General features: G+C 41.5%; 1 protein-coding gene across 1 annotated transcript in view; it reads left to right on the top strand.

The window, feature by feature from the left end:
• The window catches only part of LOC141138830 (vomeronasal type-2 receptor 26-like), a 66,046-nt gene that overhangs the window by 18,397 nt on the left and 22,157 nt on the right, over positions 1–25,492 (top strand). Inside the window, exon 3 of the mRNA XM_073624695.1 lies at positions 2,967–3,185. Coding sequence (XP_073480796.1) covers positions 2,967–3,185 — 219 coding nt within the window. The remainder of the gene's footprint in view (positions 1–2,966; positions 3,186–25,492) is intronic.

Here is a 25,492-nt window from a genome sequence, read left to right as displayed (position 1 = left end):
CTCCCTCCCCACGTCTCAAGTCCAGCTGTCCTCTTATACCTCGCAACGATTTACTCTCAGTAATGGTACGAGACAAGGCTGCCCTTTGTCGCCTCTATTATTTATATTAAGCCTAGAACCCTTAGCAGCAGCTATCAGATCCCATCCTAATATCAGAGGAATCCCATTGCGACATCAGGACTACAAACTTTCTCTTTTCGCAGATGACATTCTGCTAACCATCACACATCCCGAGATTTCATTACCCTTCTTACACGAAACCCTCTCCACATTTGGGTCCTTATCAGGATTTTGTATTAACCAGACCAAAACAGAAGCCCTCCCCATCAATATACCCTCAGATATACTCAGCTCCTTACAAAACAAGTTTAAATACAGATGGTGCCAGACTTCACTAAAATATTTAGGAATTCATCTTACTCCTTCATACCACTCTCTTTATCAAGCCAACTTTCCCCCTATGTTCGCAGAAATTGCTAAACTCCTACAACATTGGTCTTCCATCTCAATTTCCCTTCTTGGTAGGATTAACGTTCTCAAAATGTCGGTCTTGCCCAAATTACTGTACCTTTTTGAAACACTTCCAGTCCCGGTCCCTATGTCGCAGCTGAGAAGTCTCCAGAGAAAGTGCCTTAACTTTGTCTGGAACAATGCATCCCATAGAATTGCTCAATCGGTAGTCCTTTCTCCTAGAACAAGAGGAGGACTAGCCTCCCCCGATTTTATTAAATATTACTATGCCTCTCATCTTAGAGTATTGACAACATGGACCTCAAGGAAGGCTGCAAATAGATGGGCCGAAATTGAAATGGGGATTACTGCCCCTGTACATTTATGCTATCTATTATGGCCTTCCTCTCAGAAATTCATACCTCAACTACGGTCTCTGTGTCTCTCCCCGATGCTTTTTACGCTTTCAATCTGGAAAAGGTGCAGGGACAAATTTAATCTATCCTCACCCTTTTCCCCTCTCCAGAATTTCCTTTTTAACCCAGAAATCCCGGACGGATTATCATACCTGCGAACAATTTCATGGACACACGCGGAGATGTTTCAGCTGCGACATTTAGTTCACCCAGTAACACACAAACTGTTACCTTTCTCAATCCTTAAAGAAAAACACGCCCTACCGAAATCTACAGAATTCTTTTACCTACAAGTTAAACACTTTTTCCAATCTTGCTTCCCCTCCTTATCCTTAGAAAATCCCACTGCTTTTGAATTACTATGTACAAATGGTCCTTACGAACCAAACTTAATCTCATCCATATATAAAATACTCCAGACAACACCCCCCTTAAATGACTCCATACATAGATACATGACTAAATGGTCCAAGATGCTAAACAGATCAATTTCACTACTAGATTGGGGTAAAATATGGGAGTCGGCTTTTAAAGTCTCCAGATGCGTGGCACAAAAGGAAACCGCTATTAAGATAATATTTCTTTGGTACAAAACTCCTGAGTTGCTACATGCCCAAAATGCGTCTCTTTCTCATTTGTGCTGGAGATGTGGGCGGTCCGTAGGTACACATCTTCACATTTTCTGGGATTGTCATGTCCTAAGTGCATATTGGATTGAGATACAAAATATGTTGCAATCACTTTTTGCTAAGCCTATTCAATTGAATCCCATACATTTCCTACTAGGTTTACCCTTCCCGGATATCCCTAAATCACTACAGAGACTAGGTTCCTTTGTACTTTTGGCAGCAAAAAGAGCCATCCCTAGACTTTGGCTCTCTACCAACGTTCCCACTTTACACCACGCCCTTGCCATTGTTGCAGATATACGTAAAATGGAACATTTAACAGCAAAAATTGAAGGTAAAATTCCCCAATTCGAAAAAATTTGGAAACCTTGGGATGATTCAAAATATTGCTCGGTACCTTCCATTTCTGCTCCTTTTTGATTCCAAAGTACATGTCCTCCTGAGCATCCTTGTGTTTTGAACATGTTATTGCGATAGCAATATAGATACTGTATGGATTTACTTTTTTTCTTAATATATATGTCCCTATTCGGGAAGAAGCTTACTTCTATCTATACAGATATCCTCACCATGTTTCTCCTTTTTTACAATGTTTGCACTACTTATATTGTGATTGTTTCTATGCAAACTGTCATGTCTTTTTGTTATGTTGATAGATATTTGTTACAAAAACTTTTTGAAAAATAAAAAATTATAAAAAAAAAAAAAAAAAATGTCATTTGGTGCAGGGACTGTTCTAAGCACGGGAAACACGCGCCACTTTACAGGCATACTACAGACACCCCCCAGGTACGATGTTTAAAGGAATATTTCACTTTTTTTTTTTCACTTTAAGCATCATTAAAATCACTGCTCCCGAAAAAACGTCAGTTTTTAAAACTTTTTTTTTGCATTGATACATGTCCCCTGGGACAGGACCCGGGTCCCCAAACCCTTTTTAGGACAATACCATGCAAATTAGCCTTTAAAATTAGCACTTTTGTTTTCGAACGTTCGAGTCCCATAGACTTCAATGGGGTTCTAACGTTCGTGCGAAGTTTCGGTCCGTTCGCAGGTTCTGGTGAGTTATTCTGAGGGGGCAGCAAATTTACATTGTTATACAAGCTGTACACTCACTACTTTACATTGTAGCAAAGTGTAATTTCTTCAGTGTTGTCACATGAAAAGATATAATAAAATATTTACAAAATGTGAGGGGTGTACTCACTTTTGTGAGATACTGTATATACTGTATGTATATATACACACACATTTTTCCAATCTGAAAATAAAACAAATGATTGATGATTCTCTGGATTGGACATGGAAACATTGCAGGATAATGAAAAAATAAAGAATGTGTGATTCTCCTGATTCATTTATTTCACATTTATAGAATTGCCACCTAGTACATTGATTAAATCTGACCACTTTGTATTTTATTTCAGACTTTGTATATGATAATGTGTGTATTTCTGTCTTCCATGAAAAGCTGCACAATGTGAGCAATAATTATTACAGGGACTCATACGGATCCAAGATCTACTTTAATGAGTGGAAAGAAATTGTAACTGATCTTTTTTTACAAAGCTGGATTTTTCGTAATGCTTCACATATTTTCTATACCACAATTTCCACTCTTCAAGGCCCAGACTATCTGCCTCAAACATTTCCCAATATGAGTAATCCCTGCTTCTGGAAAAGCGGCAAAGTAAGACATAACTTGATGTTTTCTGTTTATATCATTTGCTGATGAGGTTCATAATTTGGATTTATAGGGATCTTTTAGCCTTGTTTTAAGATGTATTAGAAAATGTTCATGAAAGGAGTCATTTTTGGAGTCAGTGAAGGTTGTTGATTGTGGTATTTTTGTGGGTGTGGAACATTTCTTACAAGATATTTATATTCTATTTATATTCTATTTTGTGTATAGAAGGTAATGGGAGCCGTAAATCTTTGAAATATGTGACCTGAGATATACTTTCTTTTTTTTTCTTTTTTTTTTACAAACTGTTTATTTAGAGATAACAGGACATATTACAATGTATAAAGAAAAACAGCAGTGCAGATTTAGAAGTGCACTATGTAGAGTGCAGAACTCAAGAGTGCACTACTCACAAAGTGCAGGGTTCAGAAGCATGCCACATATAGAGTTTACTGTTCGGAGTGTGCCAGCACAGGGTGCAGACTCCAGGCCTGCGCTACACACAGGATGCAGAGTTCAGGAGTGTGCAATATACAGAGTATACAGGGTTGAGGAGAGCGTTATGCACATAGTGCAGGGTTTAGGAGTGCGCTACATACAGAGTGCAGGGTTCAAAAATATGCTACATACAGAGTGTACTATTCAGGAGTGCGCCAGCACAGAGTGCAGATTTTAGGCATGTGCTACACACAGGGTGTAGAGTTCTGAAGTGCGCTATGTACAAAGTGCAGCGTTCAGGAGTAAGCTAGGTACAGAGTGCAGAGTGAAGGTGTGCGCTACGCACAGGGTGCACAGTTCAGGAGTGAGCTAGGTACAGGTTGCAGAGTTTGTGTGCGTTATGCACAGAATGCAAAAATCCGAAAATCAGATGTGCACTATGCACAGAGTACAGATTTCAGGCATGCACTAAGCACAGGGTGTACAGTTCATGCGTGTGCTATGTACAGAGTGCAGAGTTCCATAGTGCACTACGCCAGTTTACAGAACCTCCCAGTACAGAGCTCTTCAACCTTCCCTGTTCCATACCTACATTAGCTCTCCTCTCCCCCCACAGAACAGAATCTACTGTAGAACTTACTGTGGCCGTAAGTAGAAGTAGAAGTAGAAGCCAGCACTGGAGAGGCAGACGTTACGATGGAAAAAAAACCCAACCACCCTCAGTGTACTCTCCCTTCCTGTGCCGGGTGCTGGTACATGGAGAGGGTTCCAGCACCCAGCTCCTGCTGCCACTCTGCATGTTGGGTGCTAAATTACTCCTTTCTGTGCCAGCTGCTGGAACACACAAAGTCCCATGTCGGGCACCCAACTGCCACTCTGCATGTTGTGCTCAGCGTGGTTAGGGTGTGCCCAGGCACACCCGGGACTCCCCGTATGCAAGCCTAGGACCATGTGTATGAAGTGACTGATGACTTCTCACCATGTAGCTTAATGGAAGCAGCACTTGAATGCTTACCCTCACCAGGAAAAGGCTGTACTCCTCCCTCACCTTCCAGATCCTCTCTACCCCTACCCTCAGTATACAAGATTCTCCAGCAACAGACTCCAGTGCTAGGGATGAAAGAGGAAGAGGGTCAACATGCAGAGTAAGGGCAAACTTAGGGTGGGACCTTGTTCAGATTCAACCAGCCCTATCCTGCCATCTTCAGCTGTATTATTGGGCAGGCAAGTTTCTCTATTCATCTGCTGGAATGGAAGAAGAAATTCACCACCAGCTACCATTGCAAAATGACTTTTTTTACAGCTTCTGCCTTTCCAGCTGGTGAATTCAGCCCCCTTTTGTGAATTTGTGGCTGTGCAGAAGCAGGTTATCAGCCACCATTTATCTGTAAGGTCATCTCTAATCTTCACCATCACGTGGAAGGCAATGTTTCCACATCACTGGACCATGTGGTTCAGCAAATATAGTCAGGAAAGTTATATATACTGTAGTTCATGGTCAACTGGGTAACTCTGTTGGCAGCTGGGAAGTATGCAGGATAGGGCACTCTGTTGGAGTTGATTGTTACATAGTTATTCTGGTTGAACAAAAATACACAATACACAAGTCCATCCAGTTCAACCCATAGAGAAAAAAAAACACACAAATAGAAAACCTCCATATACACAATCCTATACTCAGTTGATCCAGAGAAAGGCAAAAAAAAAAACCCCAATGAACCATGATCCAATTTGCTTCAACGGGGGGGGAAAAATCCCTCTTGATTCCCCAAAAGGCAATCAGATAATCCCTAGATCAACTTTACCTACAAATATTTAAAATCTGTTATATTTTGTGCATTTAGGAAAGAATCCAGGTCTTTAAAAAAAATCTTTATGTATGAATAAAAGAAAATCATTAGTCTATTAATAGGTACAGAAGACTCAAATAGACTGCCAGTATCCAAAAATAGAACAATGATCAAAAACAGTTTGCCTCAACAGGGACACATGTTCCCAGGGATATATTGCAAATATTACCATAACACATATAACTGTGGGGCAATCCAGTGATTGTGATCAATAAAGGCCCTGACTAGGGCCCAATACCAATGTCTATTAGAGTCAGAGAAGCCAAGAAGCCAAGAAGAGCTAAAGAAAGAATCCAAGAGGGGCTAGGAAGGGGTAAAAGGGAGGCAAGCCTAGACAAAAAACTCCAACCCCCCCATGGGGGAAGAGGGTAAGAAAAAAAACAGCATTAAAGTTTTCCAAACCATCCCTAGTTTAGCAATATGATCAACAGCGGTAAGGTGTCTCACATGTTTAACTATACTAAAGAATATCACTGCATCAATTGTCTATATAGGTCAGAGGTGGTAAAATCAATCCAAACTGCCCAAGTCGTATAAATTAGAGAATATTTTTAAAGACATTGGTGCCTCCACTCCTCCATTGCTTGGGAACCACAGAGGACCTCCAGTTTAGAGGTATAAGGCTTCTGCCAGCATTGAGCAGGTGAGGAATCAAAGAGAGTTTGTATTTACCAACAGGTAAATGAGCAGCATGAAATAATATGGGAAGAGGTTTGTCCCCTGATGTTGTGTGACCGTGGCAATAAGGTTCCAGATTTCTCCCTGGTGAATCCAGGCCTATTTTAAAACAATTTACTCCCTCAAGAACCAACTCTTGAGGGAGTCTATTCCACATTTTCATAGTTCTTACTGTGAATAAGCCTTTCCATATTTGAAGGTTAAATCTTTTTACCACCAGACAAAAAGAGTACCTCCTCTGTGATGAAAGTGAAATACTCAACACCAAGTTCCCTATATGGACCACTTATGTATTTGTACATGTGGAACATATCCCCCCTTAATCTCCTCTTCTCAAGAGAGAATAAATTAATTAATAAATAAATGTCCTAATGCATGTCCTAAGGTCTGTCCAGGAAGTAATAGAGAAATGTTTTTATACATCCAGCTGGACAGTGAGGTAAGGGGCGTGTAAGGTAAATATTTCTACAAAAGAAATCCATTAATGGTATATTGGTGCATAAGGTAGCTGGAATTAAAAAAAAAAAGGAAACTTATCCTTTAACCAAAAATAGAGGCCCCACCAACATACAATAGAAATCAATAGTGGCTTGACAGGCAGAGCAGATGGAAGCATTCTAGGAGAGCTCCGGGACTTCCACAGCTCCACGAATAGAAAAAACGCTATTTCACCCGCAATGGGCAGACTTACCAGAGCGACACCTAACTACGAGGCAAGGCGCACTCTGGAAATGGCTTCTCCCCACCATATCTCAGATATCTTCAAGCCTTGCTCGGCCCGCAATAACAGCTCACTAATGGGCAAGATGGTGGCGTCCCACCACAAGGAAGAAGAAGACAATGACAGATCCATCGCAACCTTATGCCCCGTACACACGGTCGGATTTTCCGACGGAAAATGTGTGAAAGGACCTTGTTGTCGGAAATTCCGACCGTGTGTAGGCTCTATCACACATTTTCCATCGGATTTTCCGACACACAAAGTTTGAGAGCAGGCTATAAAATTTTCCGACAAAAAAATCCGTTGTCGGAATTTCTGATCGTGTGTACACAAATCCGACGCACAAAGTGCCACGCATGCTCAGAATAAATAAAGAGATGAAAGCTATTGGCTACTGCCCCGTTTATAGTCCCAACGTACGTGTTTTACGTCACCGCGTTCAGAATGATCGGATTTTCCAACAACTTTGTGTAACCGTGTGTATGCAAGACAAGTTTGAGCCAACATCCGTCGGAAAAAATCCTAGGATTTTGTTGTCGGAATGTCCGAGCAATGTCCGACCGTGTGTATGGGCCATTAGAAGACTCAGTAAGGGACTCTACTCATGCTGACCAGCCCTTAACGTTGGCTGACATGACAGAGATAGCTGCTGACATTAAAAAGTCAGTGACTGCCTCAATCACTGGCTTAAAATCTGAGCTCAGAAACATGTCAGAGCAGCTGGCTAATCAGAAGAGAATGGGGAGGAAAAGAGGCGAGGCAATCACTAGACTAGAATCCATTGCTGAGACACACTCCAACCACCTGATCTATAGGACCAGACATCTAGAAGACCCAGACAACAGAGGAAGGAAAAGTAATGTAAGGATGAGAGGTGTATCTGAAAACATCACGCAGAACAAATAAAGCCTGTCCTACAGAAAATATTCAACAATGTCCTGGAAAAAGACACAGAAACTCAAATACGTTTTGAATGGGCTCATAGAGCTCTCAGACCAAAGGGCCCAGATGACACACCACCCATAGATATAATCTGCTGTCTTTCCTTGTCAAAAGGTTTAATTAGTTTGTACAAGGTGATAACAGGTATGATAGTGGGATATAATATGACAAAAGGAATGAAGCTCATTGTTATGTAGGTATATAGACATACAAAGCACATAGTATATAACCATAAATGATCAGGAATGATGGTACAGAAATTTTGTGAACATGACCAAAATTAGTAAAATTACTAGAAATAATTGCAGTCATTGCAGAAAAGTTGGGGAAGAGAGTTAAATTCTGCAAGATCAAGAGCTTCAAAATCATAAAAAGGTAAGTGGTGGTGAAAAATAGAGAGAAAAGAAAAGGAAAGAAGATAGAGAGTCGTGGAAAAGAATGTCCACTTGGTCGGCCCAAAAGTCACTATGAAATATAGTATGGTTATTCGTAGATCAACTACCAAGGTAGAACACTTTCATCGAAAGTTGAAGGGAGGTGGTTTTTTATCCATGGGTGCCTTAATTTTCAAATTTGGGGATCTGATCTCTTTCAAAGGGTGCTATTTTAGCATGAATCATGGAATTATGCATCCTGTGTTTTGACTCAACCACTACAGAAGGGGATTTCCATGCTTTTGCAACTGTTTGTTTAGTGGCTGTAAGTAGTTGGACAAAAAGTTTAAATTGGATGTGTGTTAAGCACACCGGTTTCAAATTGAGTAATGCAGTATTTGGGTCAGGATGAATTTTCAAGCCAAACAGGCTATAGGGCAGGTCCACCATGTGTGTAGGTATGTGCCAATTCTGAAAAACCTCGGAAACAGAAGGCAGAATAATTAGGCACATACATAGCTATTCTGGATGGAACCAGATACCAACGGGTCAAAACTTTGTAATTGGCTTCCAGCGCTAGAACATTAGGGGAAGATGGTTTTGTTACCATCCAGATCTTAGACCAATCTGCTGAGTCAAGGGTATGACCAAGGTCTGCCTCCCAATTCTGGGTGTATGATGGTTTATCTGATTCTGAATTGGATAAAAATTGGGAATATAAGGAAGAGACTAGACCTTTAATATTGGAGTTTTCCTTACACACTGATTCAAAATCCAAAAATTGAGTAAGACTGCCAGTGTTAGTATTCGGTGTGTAGAAGTTTTTAATTTGAAGATATTGGAACAATTCTGATGGTGGTAGACTGCAGGTCTCGCAGAGAGTTGGGAAAGGGATAAATGACTTAGAAGTAACAAATTTGTGAAATCTTAGAACTTCCAAGGATGTCCATATTTTAAATGATGAGGGAGAGACCCATGCAGGGAAAAAGGCGGGGTTTTTAAAAAATGAAAGGAGAGGATTATGTGGGGATTGTAAATGATGTTGAAATTTAAGTTTATCCCAGAGAGATATAAAGTGTTTAGTGATGGGATTAGGTAGTTTGGGATGATCTTTGGGGCAAAGCCAGAGTAAATTAGAGATCAATAAAGGATCACATTCTGGGTACCCATAGAGGAATTTCATGTGTTGTGTGGTATTTAGATAAACTAGCAATATGTGCTGCTTTATAATAGGATGCAAAGTTGGGGAAGCCGAGGCCTCCGCTAGTTTTAGGGAGATATAGTGTGGTATAAGTGGTTTGGAGAGGCCAAACAAATGATGTAGCTTTTTTCTGAATTAATCTTAGATAGTAGGCAGGAATTGGGATTGGTAGTACTCTAAAGAGATACAAAAGTTTGGGCAGAAGTGCCATTTTTATAGCACTAATTCTTCCCAACCACAGTAGTGGGAGGTGAGTCCATTGTTTCAACAAGTCTGTCACCCTTTCCAAGGTTTGTGGATAATTGGCAGAGAAAAGATCAGGCATGGAGGCTGTAAGATTAATCATTAAATATGGGATTGATTTCTCAGCCCAGGTAAAAGGAAGTGCTATTTTAGCCAAATCCAGTTCCATGCTGGTGAGAGAAATATTTAATACTAAACACTTCTTAGGATTAATTATGAGACCTGAGAGGGTAGCAAACTTGTTGAGAATGGGTATGAGGGATATAAATACAACATTTATATCCCTCCACCATTTAAAATGGATGTTATGCTAAGACTAAATGAATTCCTGTTAGATAAGGAAGAAGTGCCAGTCATAGTAGTAGGAGACTTCAATGAGGTCCTAGACAAAAAGTCGGATAGGTTCCCTGTACGAATACACTCAGAGTCTGTAGAGAAGCCCCGACTGAGCCAATTTTTGGATGAACTGGGGTTAATGGACATGTGGAGGGCGCGGAATCCGGGAGTTCAGCAATATTCTTGCTACTCAGCCTCGTATTCCATGCTCTCCAGGATAGATATGGCCTTGGGAAATGAGAGAGCGCTGCAGATCACAGAAAAGATCGTATATCTGCCAAGAGGGATATCAGATCACTCCCCATTGGTGCTTACACTGAAATTAGGGGGGAAAAGAGCGCAGAGCAAGTGGAAAATAAATCCATACTGGTTTGAATTAATAAAAAAAACAGACGGGGTCCTACCTAAACTAAGAGAATTTGTAGAATTTAATGAAGGTACGGTGGTAGCTGGACACTTTGAAGGCATATCTCAGAGGTGTCCTAATTCAACAGGTGGCTAAATTTAATAAGGAGCCCAGGGTATGAGAGGAAAATATCCGAAGAGAGGTGATAGAGGCTGAAAACAATTGCGTAATAAATCCAAAACCTGGGAGGGAAAAAATATGGTTAGATAAACAACAAGACTAGAAGATAGCAATTATGTGGAAAGTTGAGACTAGACGACTTTTCTCACGGCAGTCTTCTTTTGTAGAGGGCGAAAGTGTAGGAAAGATGCTGGCGCAGCTGGTGAAGTCCAACTCCCCACCTTCTATTATCCCCACTATTAGATCCACAAGAGGAGAGATTATATCTAACACCACCAAGATAGTGCAGACATTTAGGGCTTACTACAAAAATCTTTATACAGCTCAGAAGGTGGGAGTAGAGGGTGTAATGGAGGTTTTTCTGGGAAAACTGGAAATACCGACCATTACACAAGAGGAAAGAGATGAGTTGGAAACTCCAATTATGCTCGTGGAACTCCAACAGGCAGTAGCCAGTATGGCAAATCAAAAGTCCCCTGGCCCAGATGGGCTACCAATTGAGGCATATAAATACTATGGAGAAATATTACTTCCGGAACTCCTAAAAGTATTAGGGGAAGCGACCAGGAAGGGAGGACTGCCTGTTTCAATGCTAGAAGCATCTATTATAGTCATACAAAAAGAAGGGAAGGACCCTCTAGATGTGGATGCATATAGACCAATTTCTCTCTTATTTTTTATAAAAAAAATTTGGCCAAGTTTCTGGCAGCCAGGCTGAATAGAATTATCTCTAAACTGATCCACCCAGATCAGGCGAGATTTATAGCCAATAGATCAACAAGCATGAACATCAGAAGGACATTTCTAAACTTACAGACCCAGACGAAGAATGAGGGATCAAGAGCGGTGTTGTCACTGGATGTGAGCAAAGCTTTTGACAGCGTGGAGTGGGGATACATCTGGAGGGTGTTGTGGAAATTTGGATTTGGTTCCTCCTTCACCGGCTGGATAAGAATGCTTTATGATAAGCCCAGAGCTAGGCTCAGAATTAATAACGGACTCTCGGATAAAATCGAGCTGGAAAGGGGGAAGAGACAGGGGTGTCCATTGTCACAATTGGTGGCCTGAGGAGTCCATATGTAAGGGAGGCCAGAATTCGCAGAGATCCAGATAGCAGCAGATGACATCTGTGTCCCCAGGCTGTGGTACCACAAGAAGCTGCATCTTTTGGCCGACCAGACTGAACCCAGGGCAATCACTGTCTGGTCTTCCTTCCACACTTCCTTCCGGGCTGTGGCTGTGCAGTTGGAGATGTGGCAGGAGGAGTAGGACCTGGAGGAGGAGGAGGACTGGGAGGACCTGGAGGAGGACTGGGAGGACCTGGAGGAGAGGGAGGAGGAGGAGGAGGACCTGCAGGAGGAGGAGGACCATCCCAAAGCTGTGTGTGAGGTGTAATTTGGCCCCTCATACCTTTCTCCAGAGCCTCTGATATGAGGGCCTCACACATGGCTTTTTGGCCCTCCTCCATCCTCTGCATTTTATATGCTATGAATGCAGCAATGTTCTCCTGCCTGGTGTGGGGTGCTCCCAGGACCTCTGTAGCCCTCCAAAAGAATGCTATAGCAGCCTCCTCTAGGGTACTCGTCCTACTGCACACTTTCTGTTTTCAGGTGTGGTGGAGGGACCTTGATATCAGCCAGTCGGCTCAGCCCGGCCACCTCCTGGCTGAGACTTCCCTGTGTATGAAAAAGGGACATGGTTTTAGTTGTTGCTTCATCAATCCCAATCCTAAATTAGTACTCCCAACTAACTTCTAGTTAACATCATTAATTGGACAAGCAGAAATATTTAGAGGAATGCTATACCTGGCTCAATCTGGGCTCCTCCACATATCGCCTGGAAGGCCCAGGTTGGGCGTCAGAAGCCTCAGCCGGGGGGGAAGGAAGCGTGGAAGGAAGACTGGAGAGGGATGGCCTGGGTTCAGAAAGTGCAGCCTGTCGTAGTACAACATCCTGGGGACATAGATGTCATCTGCTGCTCTGGATCTCTGTGAATCCAGGACTTTCTTGCGCTCCCTCAGATATGTGCTCCTCAGGCCACCAATTAATATCTTTAAATAGGTGATGTCTGCCGTGAGGATCACCTGCTTCACAATTTCACACAATTGCTCCAGTGCTGCCTTCCTCTTTGCTTGGTTCTTGAAATGGGGGTGGGTAATCTCCCACAGACATGGCAGCTCACTTAGCATATCTATGAATACTGACATAAAGTCATTATCTTTCATTAAGATATCCATGTTCACTGCAAGACACAACACAAGACAAAGCCTAATGTCAGACAAAACTCTCCTAATCTTGTTACAATATAGGCCTCAATCTAGAAGCAGTATAGGCACAAGTTTGTCTCTTACCTTCGTTCTTATGATCAGAGCGTCCAATGCTCCTTCCTCCGCTCACAGATCATACGTAATACGCACGCGTGTTACGCTTTATACACACTGCACATGCGTGTAACTCCCCCCGCCCCTGACGTTCTTTCTAGTGTATTCCCCGCCCCTTTACGTTCGGCGCAGTGGGGGAAGAGCATGATGGCGGAGTTACAACAGGTGCGTGATAATAATTCTAACAACGAGGAGGAGGAGGAGGAAAGCCCGGTTCCAGGCACGTCCCGATCCAGAAGGAGGCGTTTTAAGGCCACAAATATGTCGTTTGGGGAGATGTTGGAGATGGTCGACATCATGAAGAAGTCCGACTATGACGGAAAATATGGGCCTTACCCCAACCCCAACATCCGAAAGGCCAAGATCATGGCGAAAGTGGTCAGGAGTCTTGAGAGGAATTTCGGGGTACGACGATCTAAAGATCAGCTCAGGAAGCGGTGGTCGGACCTGAAGTTGAGTGAGCCAGAGCAGTACCGAAAGATCCGGAGAGTGCTGCAAAAAAGTAAGTAGTTGTGCTGTGTTCCTATTCTTTCTGTCTTTATTCCGTTCGTTCTGCTCCATATGCTTTTAGTAATTGTAACGTTTCAAAAGGTCAACTTTAATGTTCATGGGCCCATTATTCGTTCGTATCAAACATTTTTCTTTCGGCCTCTAGAACACCATTGCATTTTCACACATTTTTGGGGGCCTACTTGGATGCCAAATATTTGTTTGTGTAGATGGGTTTGTTACTAGAATGAAATGCTAACTAGATTGTGTGTAAGGAGAGGACACTGAGCAGCTGTTTTCACATCTGGACACTGGAGCACTAGTGTGGGACCCCAGAACACCCTTTTTATTAGGGGGGCCACACAGGTGCTCCAGTGTATACTATAGGGGGGGCTACATCTGTGAAGCTTGTACAAAGTATTGCGGCTTGACAAAGGGCAATAAAAAATATACATCTTGGAACTCGGCTAAAATAGACAATTGTACCCCACTTCCAAGCAATGTTTCCTATTTCTAGTTCTGCCTTCAAATATCTGTGTGCTAATTATACCATTTTTGTTTTACATAGGGGAGAAAAGACTCGGAGGACACCCCTCATCCCAGGAGACCAGAGACCCCCCACCTCTGGAAGAAGGGGAAATACCAACCCAAGAAGCTGAGCAGGAGGAAGAAGAAGATGTGGTGGAGATTGGCATCACAACAGGTGAGTGTCTGCGACCACAGGCTCAGGTAAAAGAGATGGATGGTGGCATATTTTTGAGACCTTTTTTTTGTTCTTTATCTCTTTTTAGGTGATCGTGATCCAGAACGCTTTACATCTGAAAGTGCCCAGATACTCATCGGGGAGATCATGGGGTGTAATCTCCAATCGCAAAACATCCAGCAACAAATCACTGACGTTATTAAAAAAAATAATAACATCATTGATGTTTTGGGGTGAATTTAAACCCCACAAAATCACCTGTTTTATGTTACTAAAATTTTTACAATGTTTAGAAAAGCCAAATTTGGAGGATGCACACAGTGTGCCAACATGTGCTATCTGCCATCATGGGAGATCAATGAACGCGTTTTGGGGGTGCAACCCCTTCCTCAATTATAAAGTCGCATTGAGGAAGGGCTTGCTCCCCCAAAACACGTCCCTTGATCCCCCCTGATGGCAGATAGCACATGTTGACATTCGTAAATTGGTGTGCATCTTCCAAATTTGGCTTTTTCAGGGGTGATTTCCCCCCCATCTGAACGCTATATCAAACACAGTTCCTAAATACTCATGTCTGATATAGCCTTCAGGTTTTACCATATGTGAACTTTGTAAGTTCAAGTTTTTTGGCTTTCTTGTTGGTTTTACACAGGCCTGTTTTATTTGAAATGGATATTTTGATTTTTGATAATGCTACTGCAAACATTGTTATACAACAAACATGTTGGTTTGTTTTAAAAACCTTGCGTAAATGCACATGTGATTGTGCAGCTATAAAAAAGTGCCTTACTCAAGAATGTGTGGATTATTGTCTCAACACTACAACACTTTTGGGGTGATGTAATTGCTGTTTTATGCACAAATGGGGGTTATTTCCTAAGGGCAATTACACTTTGCACTACAAGTGCAGGTTCAGTGCAGTTGCAAGTGCACTTGTAGTGAAATGTGTTTTGGCATTTAGGAAGTACCAGCCAACACTGTTTTTAATAAGGTTACCCAATCACGACATTTTCTGCACTCAAAACAATTCTGTCAGGGTCAGCTAAAACAAACACAAGCAGTAAATGTCCACAAAGAATTTCTTTTGGTTGTTTTTTATTTGAAAAAGGTGTCACAGATTCTCTGGCATATTGATAGCCCCCCTACCCGCAAAGAACTCCAGGTAGCGTAACCGGACATCACGGGCATTCAGGGAGGGCAAGCCAGGACGGCCACTTTCAAGCGCCGTCAGTGTTGATGGATTTGGGATTCCGGCCTCAGGCCCAACTGAGCCAGCATAGTTGGCTGAATGTTTTCTTAAAAAATTATGGAGAACACAGCAGGCAAGTATTATATGGTTCAGTTTATACTCCGCCATATGGATGGGTGTCAGAAATAATCGGAACCGGCTGGCCAGGATTCCAAATGTGTTCTCCACCACTCTTTGGGCTCTGGCCAGCCGGTAATTAAAAACCCTCTGTTCCGGGGTGAGGGTCCTCATCGGGAATGGCCGCATCAGGTGGTCCCCCAGCGCAAATGCTTCATCAGCAACGAACACAAATGGGAGACCTTCAACATTGTCCTCTGGAGGTGGCAAGTCCAAGCTGCCATTCTGGAGATGCCTGTAGAACTCCGTCTGGGCGATCACTCCACCATCGAACATCCGGCCATTCTTCCACACGTCCACATACAAGAAGTCGTAATTAGCCGACACCACCACCAACATCACTATACTATTAAACCCCTTATAATTATAATAGTCCGACCCCGAGTTGGGTGGTGGGACGATGTGGACGTGTTTCCCATCAATTGCCCCTCCGCAGTTAGGAAAGTCCCACCGCTGGGCAAAGTGGGAGGTCACAGTCTGCCATTCCTGTGGTGTGGAAGGAAACTGTTGAGGAAAAAACAATAAACATTACTATTTTTTCACAGAAACATGGCAAGCAGATTATACACAAACATTATGGGGCAACCTCCAGATAGCATTTAATAAGGGGAATTTAACATGGCCAAAGTATAAGGTACACCTATCATATTCCCCCTCCCCCCCTCTCATGGGCCATTTCTAACATTATAGGGGGGGGAACTCTTGGACAGGTAACCCTCTTCACTTCATTGAGAGATAAATGCCTAAATACAGGGTATTACTTGGAACAGCCCCTCCTTAGTTACACTATTAGCAGACCACTGGACAGGTAAGAAGTGTCTGAATACAAAGATAGAAATACACACAGTACACATTTGAGGACATTTGGACATTCTGCTATTACCTATCAAGATAATAATAGGATACAAAAAATTTAAACAGTTCCATTGGAAAGTATACAGGCAGGCCCTTGCACTACATGCTTTGGGGAATTCATCCATAAATCTGACCAGTAAAGAGATGGGTATAGTGTGTATGGGTTTGGCAAAGTCAGCAGATAGATGATTGAGGATAGAGAATTGGGATCAGCTGACTTAGCAGTTGGGGGGAGGGAGGGTTACCCAAAATTTGTGGACACCACAAAAAAAGCCTCTGGCACTCTGCCTGAATTTAAAGCTAAAATAACATTAACAAACATTTTAGGGGGTGTTTGGGGTAAAGCACTACCATGGAGCTGATAAAATACATTGTTAAGTGACTACATGAGGTGAATATAGGGGCAGGAGACACCATGCTGGAGAGGTTATTGAAGGGCAAATATGTATGAAGGACATAAAATAATAATTACATAAAAATCCAGCATGCATGAGGACAAAGGGGACATTCACAGCATATTACAATCATGGTAATTAGGGAATGAGGAAAGAAATACAAGATATTAGCAAACATTCAATACAATAAAATGTGATATAAAAGGAAAAAAATCTTACCTTCATATACTCCTTCTGCAGGACCTGGATGATGGCAGAACAGGTCTCTGGGATAATGATACCCAGAGCCTGGGGGGAGATGCCTGTCGAGAACTTCAAGTCCTGCAGGCTTCTTCCTGTGGCCAAATACCGCAAGGTAGCGACCAACCTCTGCTCCGGAGTGATGGCTTGCCTCATGCAGGTATCCTGCCTGCTGATATAGGCGGTCAGTGAAGCCAACAAACGGTGAAATACGGGGTCCGTCATCCTAAAAAAAGTTCCTGAAATCATCAGGATTATTCTCACGGATCTCACGGAGAAAAGGCATATGACAGAACTGGTCACTCTGAAGCAACCAATTCTTGGTCCATGAACTCTTCCTCACCCTGTTCATGGACTGGACTTGTGTCAAGGTCAGGACCCCAACACCAAGCCCCCGCACAGCACGAACTCTACGAGGAGTACGCATACGAAACATGGCTAGAAAACGGTCGGCTGCTCAGAACGAAGTAACAGAACGCACTGAAGAACAGCAAGGCCTGTGAAGAGCGACCTGAAAAACAGCAACGAGCGGGCAAGATCGCACAGAAAACTCCGATACGAACTGACTGCACGCACTGAAGAGCAGATACAAACCCACAAGCACAAACTGAACGGCAGAAAACGATCTGAAAGCCACGAGTCTGAAAAAGCGCGAATCGTCTCTCATCAAACTTTTACTAACACGAGATTAGCAAAAGGAGCCCAAAGGGTGCCGCGCTTGGTTCTGAAGCGGCCTTTTCTAGTCTCGTCGTACGTGGTGTACGTCACCGCGTTGTTGTCGATCGGAAATTCCGACAACTTTGTGCGACCGTGTGTAGGCAAAACAAGTTTGAGCCAACATCCGTCGGAAAAAATCCTAGGATTTTGTTGTCGGAATGTCCGAACAAAGTCCGACCGTGTGTACGGGGCATTAGAATGGAATAAAATGCCCTTGTTTCAAAGTATACTTTGGGTAGGCTCTACTAAGGGTCTTATATCCGAAGTGTACGGACAGTTAGGCAAAGAAGCCAACACTGGGTGGAAACTCTGCAATCAAAGAGAGAGATGGGAAGTGGATATAGAGGAAATAACACAGGAGCAGTAGAGGAGAATCCTAGAGATGGGCCCAATGGTATCGGTCTCACCCCCGCAGAAGATATCCCACCTGATAAGTAGAGCTTATTACACCCCCAAGCGACTGTTGAAGTTTGGCAGAAGATCAGATGACAGGTGCCCCAGATGCCAGGGGACTGGCGATCTCATACATATGGTGTGGAGATGCCCCAAGCTGTTCCGATACTGGGAGGGAGTGCTTAATACCATGCGCAATATATTTGGAATAGCATTGGGGATGGATGCCGTGTTATGCATATTGGGTTATAGGAAGGAACGGGGGGAGGGGAAGAGCACCACAATTCCAATATTAAGATGCTTGTTTCAAGCGAGGAAAAATATTGCGACTAGATGGCAGTCGAGGGCACCCCCTACAGTAAGAGATTGGATTGGGGTAATGAATGAGACCATCTCTAAAGAAAGAGCAGTGTATACAAAAGGTGGTAATCTCAAAGAATATGATAAGATGTGGAGACTTTGGCTGGAGAAAAGAAAAGAAAATGGGTCCCCTTCAAAGGAGTAAAAAATGTTAAAGACATACTAGATAAACTCGATGTAATACGTTTTCCAACTTTAATATTGTAAATCATATGAAATGAAAAAATGGTTGAGAGATTCGATCTATTAATTCAGTTATGAGATTACTGGAAGGGTAATAGGAGGGGTGGAAAAGAGGGGAGGGATAAAGGAGTAACGCCAATTTTACAATATAGGGAACAGGTGAAGCAAGGGGGATAAGGATGTACTTTTGACCCTCTTTGTCTTTATCTCTCACTCTACATGATTATAGTATAATGTGATGTTATTTATTTATTCTTTTTTTTAATTAATCTTACTGTGAAGATAGAGACTATCTGTTTCCCTTTTTAATTGAATTGTTAAGCTTTGGAAGAAAATTGAATAAAGGATAAAGTTTAAAAAAAAAATAGAAAGAAAAAAAAAAGAATGGGTATGAGCTTGGGGTCTAAAACTTGTGGGGATGATAGGAATAGTAAGATATCATCTGCAAAGAGACAAAGTTTGTCAGTTATAGTTGGGTCTGATCTAATTAGTTGAGCAAGGGGTTATATTAATTTAGCAAACAAAAGAGGGGAAAGTGGGCAACCCTGACATGGGCACTTCCCTATATTGAAGGAGTCTGATTTATGCCCAGCGTATTTTATGTATGCCCGGAGGTTATCGTATAAAGAAGCAATCCAACTCATGAAGTGTGGACTAAAACCCCATTTCTGTAGGGAATAATGTAAGTAAGGCCAAGAAACAGATTTAAAAGCTTTCTTGACATCAAGGGAGAGAAAATAAGATGGGATGCGGCGAGTTTTTGCGATATGGGCTAAAAGGACTGCCCGACCTATATTGTCATTTGCTACTACTACGTACTTGATCACGATGTACAAGTTTACCAATTATTCTATTAAGAAGATTTGCCAAAATTTTTGCTAGGATTTTTATGTCAAGGTTCAGAAGGGAGATAGGGCGATAGTTTGTACAAGAGGAGTCATCAGAATGGGGTTTCGGGATCATGCAGATGGTTGCTGTTAGCGACTCCTGTCTGCAGGAGTCGCCTTCTAATAAAGTATTAAAGCCGTCTGCCAACATAGGGGATAATGTTTCTGAAAAGGTTTGATAGTATAAGGCCGAGTATCCGTCGGGGCCAGGTCTCTTATTCTTTTTTAAATCTTTGATGGTTTTAGCTACATCATCTACTAAAATGGGTTCATTAAGTTGGCTTTTTTGGTCACTAAATAGCTCAAGTACCGTATATACTCGAGTATAAGTCGAATTTTTCAGCCCTTTTGTTTGGGCTGAAAGTGTCCCCTTCGACTTATACTCGAGTCACCGCTGTCTATCTGCATGATCAGCGTGTCATGCAGGCAGACGGCGGCCGGCGTGTGATGATAATGTTCGGAGGCTATTCCAGCTTTCAAAAGCCACGCCTCCTGCTCGTCTGTGATAGGCTGAACAGCTGTCAGTGTACAGCCTATCACGGACATTCTCTCATCCTCGTCCGTGGTATGAGAATGAGAGAATGTCCGTGATAGGCAGTCAGCGATCAGCCTATCACAGACAAGGAGGAGGTGCGGCTTTTGAACTGTGGAATGGTCGCCGAACAGTATCATCACACGCCGGCCGCCGTCTGAGGATAGAGATCGCCACAGGGAGGCTGCACAGGACACAGGTAGGCTGCACATGCACACAGGACACATGCACACAGGACATGTACAGGACACAAGACATGTACAGGACACAGGACACAGGAACACAGGACACATGTACAGGACACACATGTACAGGACACATGTGTACAGGACACATGCACAGGGTACAGGTAGGCTGCACAGGACACAGGGAGGCATGCAGCTGCAGATGGGCATTGTTGACCCTCTGCATGTCTCATCCTCGTCTTATACTCGGGTCAATACGTTTTTCCCAGTTTTTTGTGGTAAATTAGGGGCTTCGACTTATACTCAGAACGACTTATACTCGAGTATATACGGTATATTTATTTGGGAAAAGAAGGTGTCAGCTGCTGTAGGACTAAAATTGTTAGTTGTCTTGTATAAGGTAGCTAAGTGGGAACAAATAAATAATTAAAGAGATAAAGATGGCGCTGCCCTCTAAATAACTAAATAATAAACTAAGGTCTAAGTGGGGCCAAGATATATGGAAATTGTATCACTGCTATTAATGTACAGAATAAACAATCTGTATATCAAGACAATTAAGATATTGAACCTGTAATACAAGTGTGATACCGGGAATGCAAAAACCGGTGTATGAAAATTAAGAACAACAAAGAAAATTTTTTAAAAAAATATTATAAAAAATACACCAATAGTGCAAAAATATTGGGACAAAATGGCGTCTCCCTCGCTGAAAAATTTTTTTGAAAGTGTGAAAAATATGTAAAAAATATTATCAGTGCTATGTTAATGGAGCTCCCATAAAACTAAGTGATACAAAATATAAGTGAAAAAAATCCTCAAAATTATTGTGACATAGAGCCCTATGGTGAATTCAAAGTGACGAGCTCCTTAGTATGTGTCTTATACTATATATTCTCCATGCGTACCCAGCATAAAAAACACAATCCCAGATTTCTTATTAACAAAATATGAAAATCAAATATTATAGAAATAAAAGCTGGTGTAAATAAATTTCTAACGAATAAGTGATTAATTCTGTGCAAACAATAATAAAATAAGTTCAATATTTTTCACTCCTTGGGAATTGCTATCCGTGACTTCTGTGCTTGTAGTTCAGAATGGTGACTTGAGGTGCTCTGCCCCCCAGTGCTCCCCCACTCACCAGAGTTGATCACCCCTACAGGGGTACCGAGCGATAAAGTGGGTGCTCTTGGGGTAGTTGTTGTTGTTCTCTCCTCTTGAATTGCTGTTACTTGATTCAATGCGATCCTTGATAAGTAATCCTGGTTAAGCAGTGTGCTTCAGCCTGACATAATCACTCCATGCCTCCTTAGCTGTAAAACTCTCCGGAATACCCAGAACCAGGAGAAAAACAAAGAGGCTGCCTTCGTGAAGTATGTCAAATAAGTTTTATTAGATAAACTTTAATCCAGTCCAATACTGATGGTAGATGATAAAAAACTAAGCAGAAAATTAAACCGGAACCGCTGTATGCAAGGATAGGACCAAACACAAGCTGTATGCGTGCGTTCCACCTTGCGTTCCAGCATCCACTTCCTGATCTGACGTGTGAGCGTGACTCCGCCTTACGCGTTTCGTCATCGGACGTTTTCAAAAGCGGTGACGACGCTCACGCCTCACACTCTAATGTAGTCCTACGGCAAACAACAGCCCTCCCACAATTATGGTAATATCGCTCGGGGGGTAGGGACATGTTGAAGCCGAGGGAAACCCACATTACACCACATACATATGCTAAAAATACGATCTGTACTCTGCAATAGTAATTAAAAGTAAACTTTGTACAGGTCATAAAAAATAGATGCAATGTAAATCATACCAGGTTGAGAGCTTATAGGCATGGGATAATAAGTGTCTATTGGTTACTGGAATGTACAATTATAAGAAGAAATTTATTAACATAATATAATTTAATAAAATGAAAATAAAATAAAAATTAAAATAAAAATAAAGGTCAGAATATAAATAAAATCCCCAAATAACATATGATATGGTGCACTCACTTAAGCTACCCATAATAGGCACTTGCTATGTTGCTATTATTTATGAGCCATATAATTAATATTTAAAATATATGTAATCTATACTCTGGCCTGTTTAACAGAATTTATATGTGTGTTGATAGATATTAATATTTAATGTTTTAAAATCTTTAAAAATATTTTAGTAAAAATATCTTAATAAAAAAATTTTTAAAAAAAAAAATTTTTTTATTTATTTATTATATCTTGTTAAAATTATTGTCTTACTAAAATAGTGAACCTAACAGGTACTTATTACCCACCAAAAAATAGTAGAAGGCAAGTGTAAATAGATGGATGAACCGACTCAGGTTAAATTATCAACTCCAGGTACTTAAATAGAAGACAGATATAAAGAAATGGATGAACCGACTCAAGATATATTATCAACTGTAGGTATTTGGGGGCTATAAGGTTCTGTATCTACAGATGTTTACATGTAAAAGAAGGGCGGAGCTTCATAAGTGTATATAACAAGTATTCACTCATGTTATAGCCCCCCCCCAAACCCTCAAGCATCTATGGGTTTTGCCTCAATATGATATTATTGGTAGATGTGTCCTATAATAAATTAAAACTAAATGCCTCAGGTGTGGACATTGAGACATACGGACAGGTAGGTCTAAGGACTTAAAGTTAGAGGCCTGGGGGAATAGTACGCTCTTATCTATGGATCAACCCCTTATTTACGTATCGAGTAACTACGGATACTGTTCTAATATTAAATATGAAAGGGGAGGGATATACATGGGTTATGTTCAACTGTACTTGTTTATAATTGTTTAGGGGTTAGCTATATAACAGTTCAGATCTATGTCCAAGTTGAGACCTTTTGGAGCAAGAGAACCCAGGCGATATATCCAACTTGTTTCATTCCTAGAAATTGCAGTTACTCTATTGCCACCACGCCAATGTTCCTCCACTGAGTCAATGCCATAAAAAATGAGCCCACTTGGGTCCCTATGGTGGACCTCATCAAAGTGTCTGGATAAACTATGGTTGGGGAACCCTTTCCTAATATTTTTAATGTGTTCCCGTATCCGGACAAACAGTTGACGTGTGGTTCTTCCCACATATTGCAAGTGGCAGGGACATTCCACAACATATGTAACATATGTGCTTCTGCACGTAATCAGTTGGTTAATTCGATATTCTTTGTGGTCACTACATGATTTAAATGTATTCTTCCGTCTTGGTTGTATCTTGGCTACTTTACAGGGTAGGCATCTCTGGCACCTAAAGAATCCTTTCAGTTCTGGACATATTTTAATAGATTTTGGGGGGTCTATGACATTTTTGACTAGGTGGTCCCTTAGATTGGGTGCCTTTCTATATACAAATTTAGGTTTGGACGGCAACAGTTTTGACAGGGTGAGATCTTCCTTGAGTATAGGCCAGTATTTTTTTATTATTTTTTCAAAATCTCTGAACTGGCTGTTGAACCCTGTGATAAACGCTATATCCGGTCTCTTATCATTAGTTTTGTTCTTGTTGCGGAGGAGGGGAGATCTATCTGCCGCCATAATATCTGCTTTTAATTTCAGGAGTTTTTCTTTGTCATATCCTTTTTCCTGGAATTTTTCAATTAGGATATTAGCCTGTGTGTTGTAATCTTCAGATTTATCACAATTTCTTCGTATGCGCAAGAGCTGGCTTCTTGGAACATTGGTCTTCCATCTTGGGTGGTGACAACTGACAATAGGAATATACCCATTGCGGTCAGTAGGTTTAAAGAAAGTGCGTGTTGATAACTTGTCTCCTGTTTTAAAAATTTCTAGATCAAGGTAGTCAATTTTATCAGGACTCCATTTCCCAGTGAACGTAATACCATATTTGTTGTTGTTTAGATTGTCAAGAAATTTTGTAAGACTCTCTGTTGTTCCGTTCCATAAGATGAACAGGTCATCTATATACCTCTTGTACATCCTAATCTGGGGTATGTTTTTACTAAAAATATATTGTTCCTCCCATAAGTCCATGAATAAATTAGCTACGCTAGGAGCATACCGCGCTCCCATTGCAACTCCCTTTGTTTGTACGTAGTATTTTCTATCATGCCAAAAATAGTTGCATGCCATGGCCATTTTAAGGCCCTCAAGAATGTACCCGATCTGTTCCTGTTTCATCCTTGTATTTCTGTGTAGGGCTCTTTCCACACCCTTCAGGCCATCCTTCTGTTCAATACTCGTATATAAAGAGTTCACATCCACTGCCACCATCAACCAATGTTCTGCTCCCTTTATCTCTTGTAATTCTTGGATCAGTTGCATACTGTCCCGCAGATATGATTTCCCTTCTTTGACTAGAGGTTTAAGAAATGTGTCTAGGTACTCTCCCAGTCTAGAGAAAATAGAATTAATCCCACTAATTATGGGTCTTCCTGGTGGTTTTTCTAGCCGTTTATGAATTTTAGGTGTATGATATATTACTGGTGTCCTGGTTGAGTTAGATATTAAATATTCCGCTTCTTTGCTGTTTAGGATGCCCTTATCTCTCCCTTTATCCACATAGGTTTTGAGCTTCCTTTCATATTTTTTCTTCGGGTTCGCTTTGAGTATTTTATAAGTATTTTCTATACTCAAAAGGTTATTCATCTCATCCAGGTAGTCCTTCTTATTTAGGATGACCAGTCCTCCCCCTTTATCTGCAGGCCTAATCACAACCTCATGTTTTTTTCCTATATTTTTGATGGTTTTCCATATATTATTAGGTCTTTTCTTGTTGGTATTTCCCATTAATTTGAGGTCTCCTTCAACCATTTTTTTAAAAGCATTAATGCATTGATTCCCTGGGGTTTTTGGATTAAAAATAGAATTGTTCTTGAGGCTTGTTTGTTCAAAAACTGAATCTGCCCTTCTTACTTCACTTGGGTTTAGTGCAAAATGTTTTTTTATGTTTAATTTTCTTAAAAATTTTTGTAGATCAATAAAAGCCTCAAATTGATCAAATGGTTTGTCAGGGGCATACTTGAGTCCCAATTCTAACACCTTCAGCTCTTCCCTCGTGAACTGTACATTGCTTAAATTGAAGATGCCTTGTCCTAGTAATTTCTGGGCCTCTTTCTTCTTCTTGCCTCCTCGCTTTCCCCTTGCCTGTTTTCTCTTTCTGTATGACTGTATGTATGTTCTGTATTCATCTCCTGTTGGTATTCCCTCATAGTTTCGTTGCGAGGATGAGTTACGTAATCCTGATATGCATTGTGCTCTCTTGGTCTTCTTGGACTCCAATAACGCTCTTCCCGTCTTGGTCCTTCCCTGTTCTGTCCTCTCCATCCCTGATTCCTGTAGGGAATACG

This window comes from Aquarana catesbeiana, linkage group LG01, assembly GCF_042186555.1.
Source record: "Aquarana catesbeiana isolate 2022-GZ linkage group LG01, ASM4218655v1, whole genome shotgun sequence".
Taxonomy (NCBI): Eukaryota; Metazoa; Chordata; class Amphibia; order Anura; family Ranidae; genus Aquarana; species Aquarana catesbeiana.
This window is presented reverse-complemented; position numbering and strand designations above follow the sequence as displayed.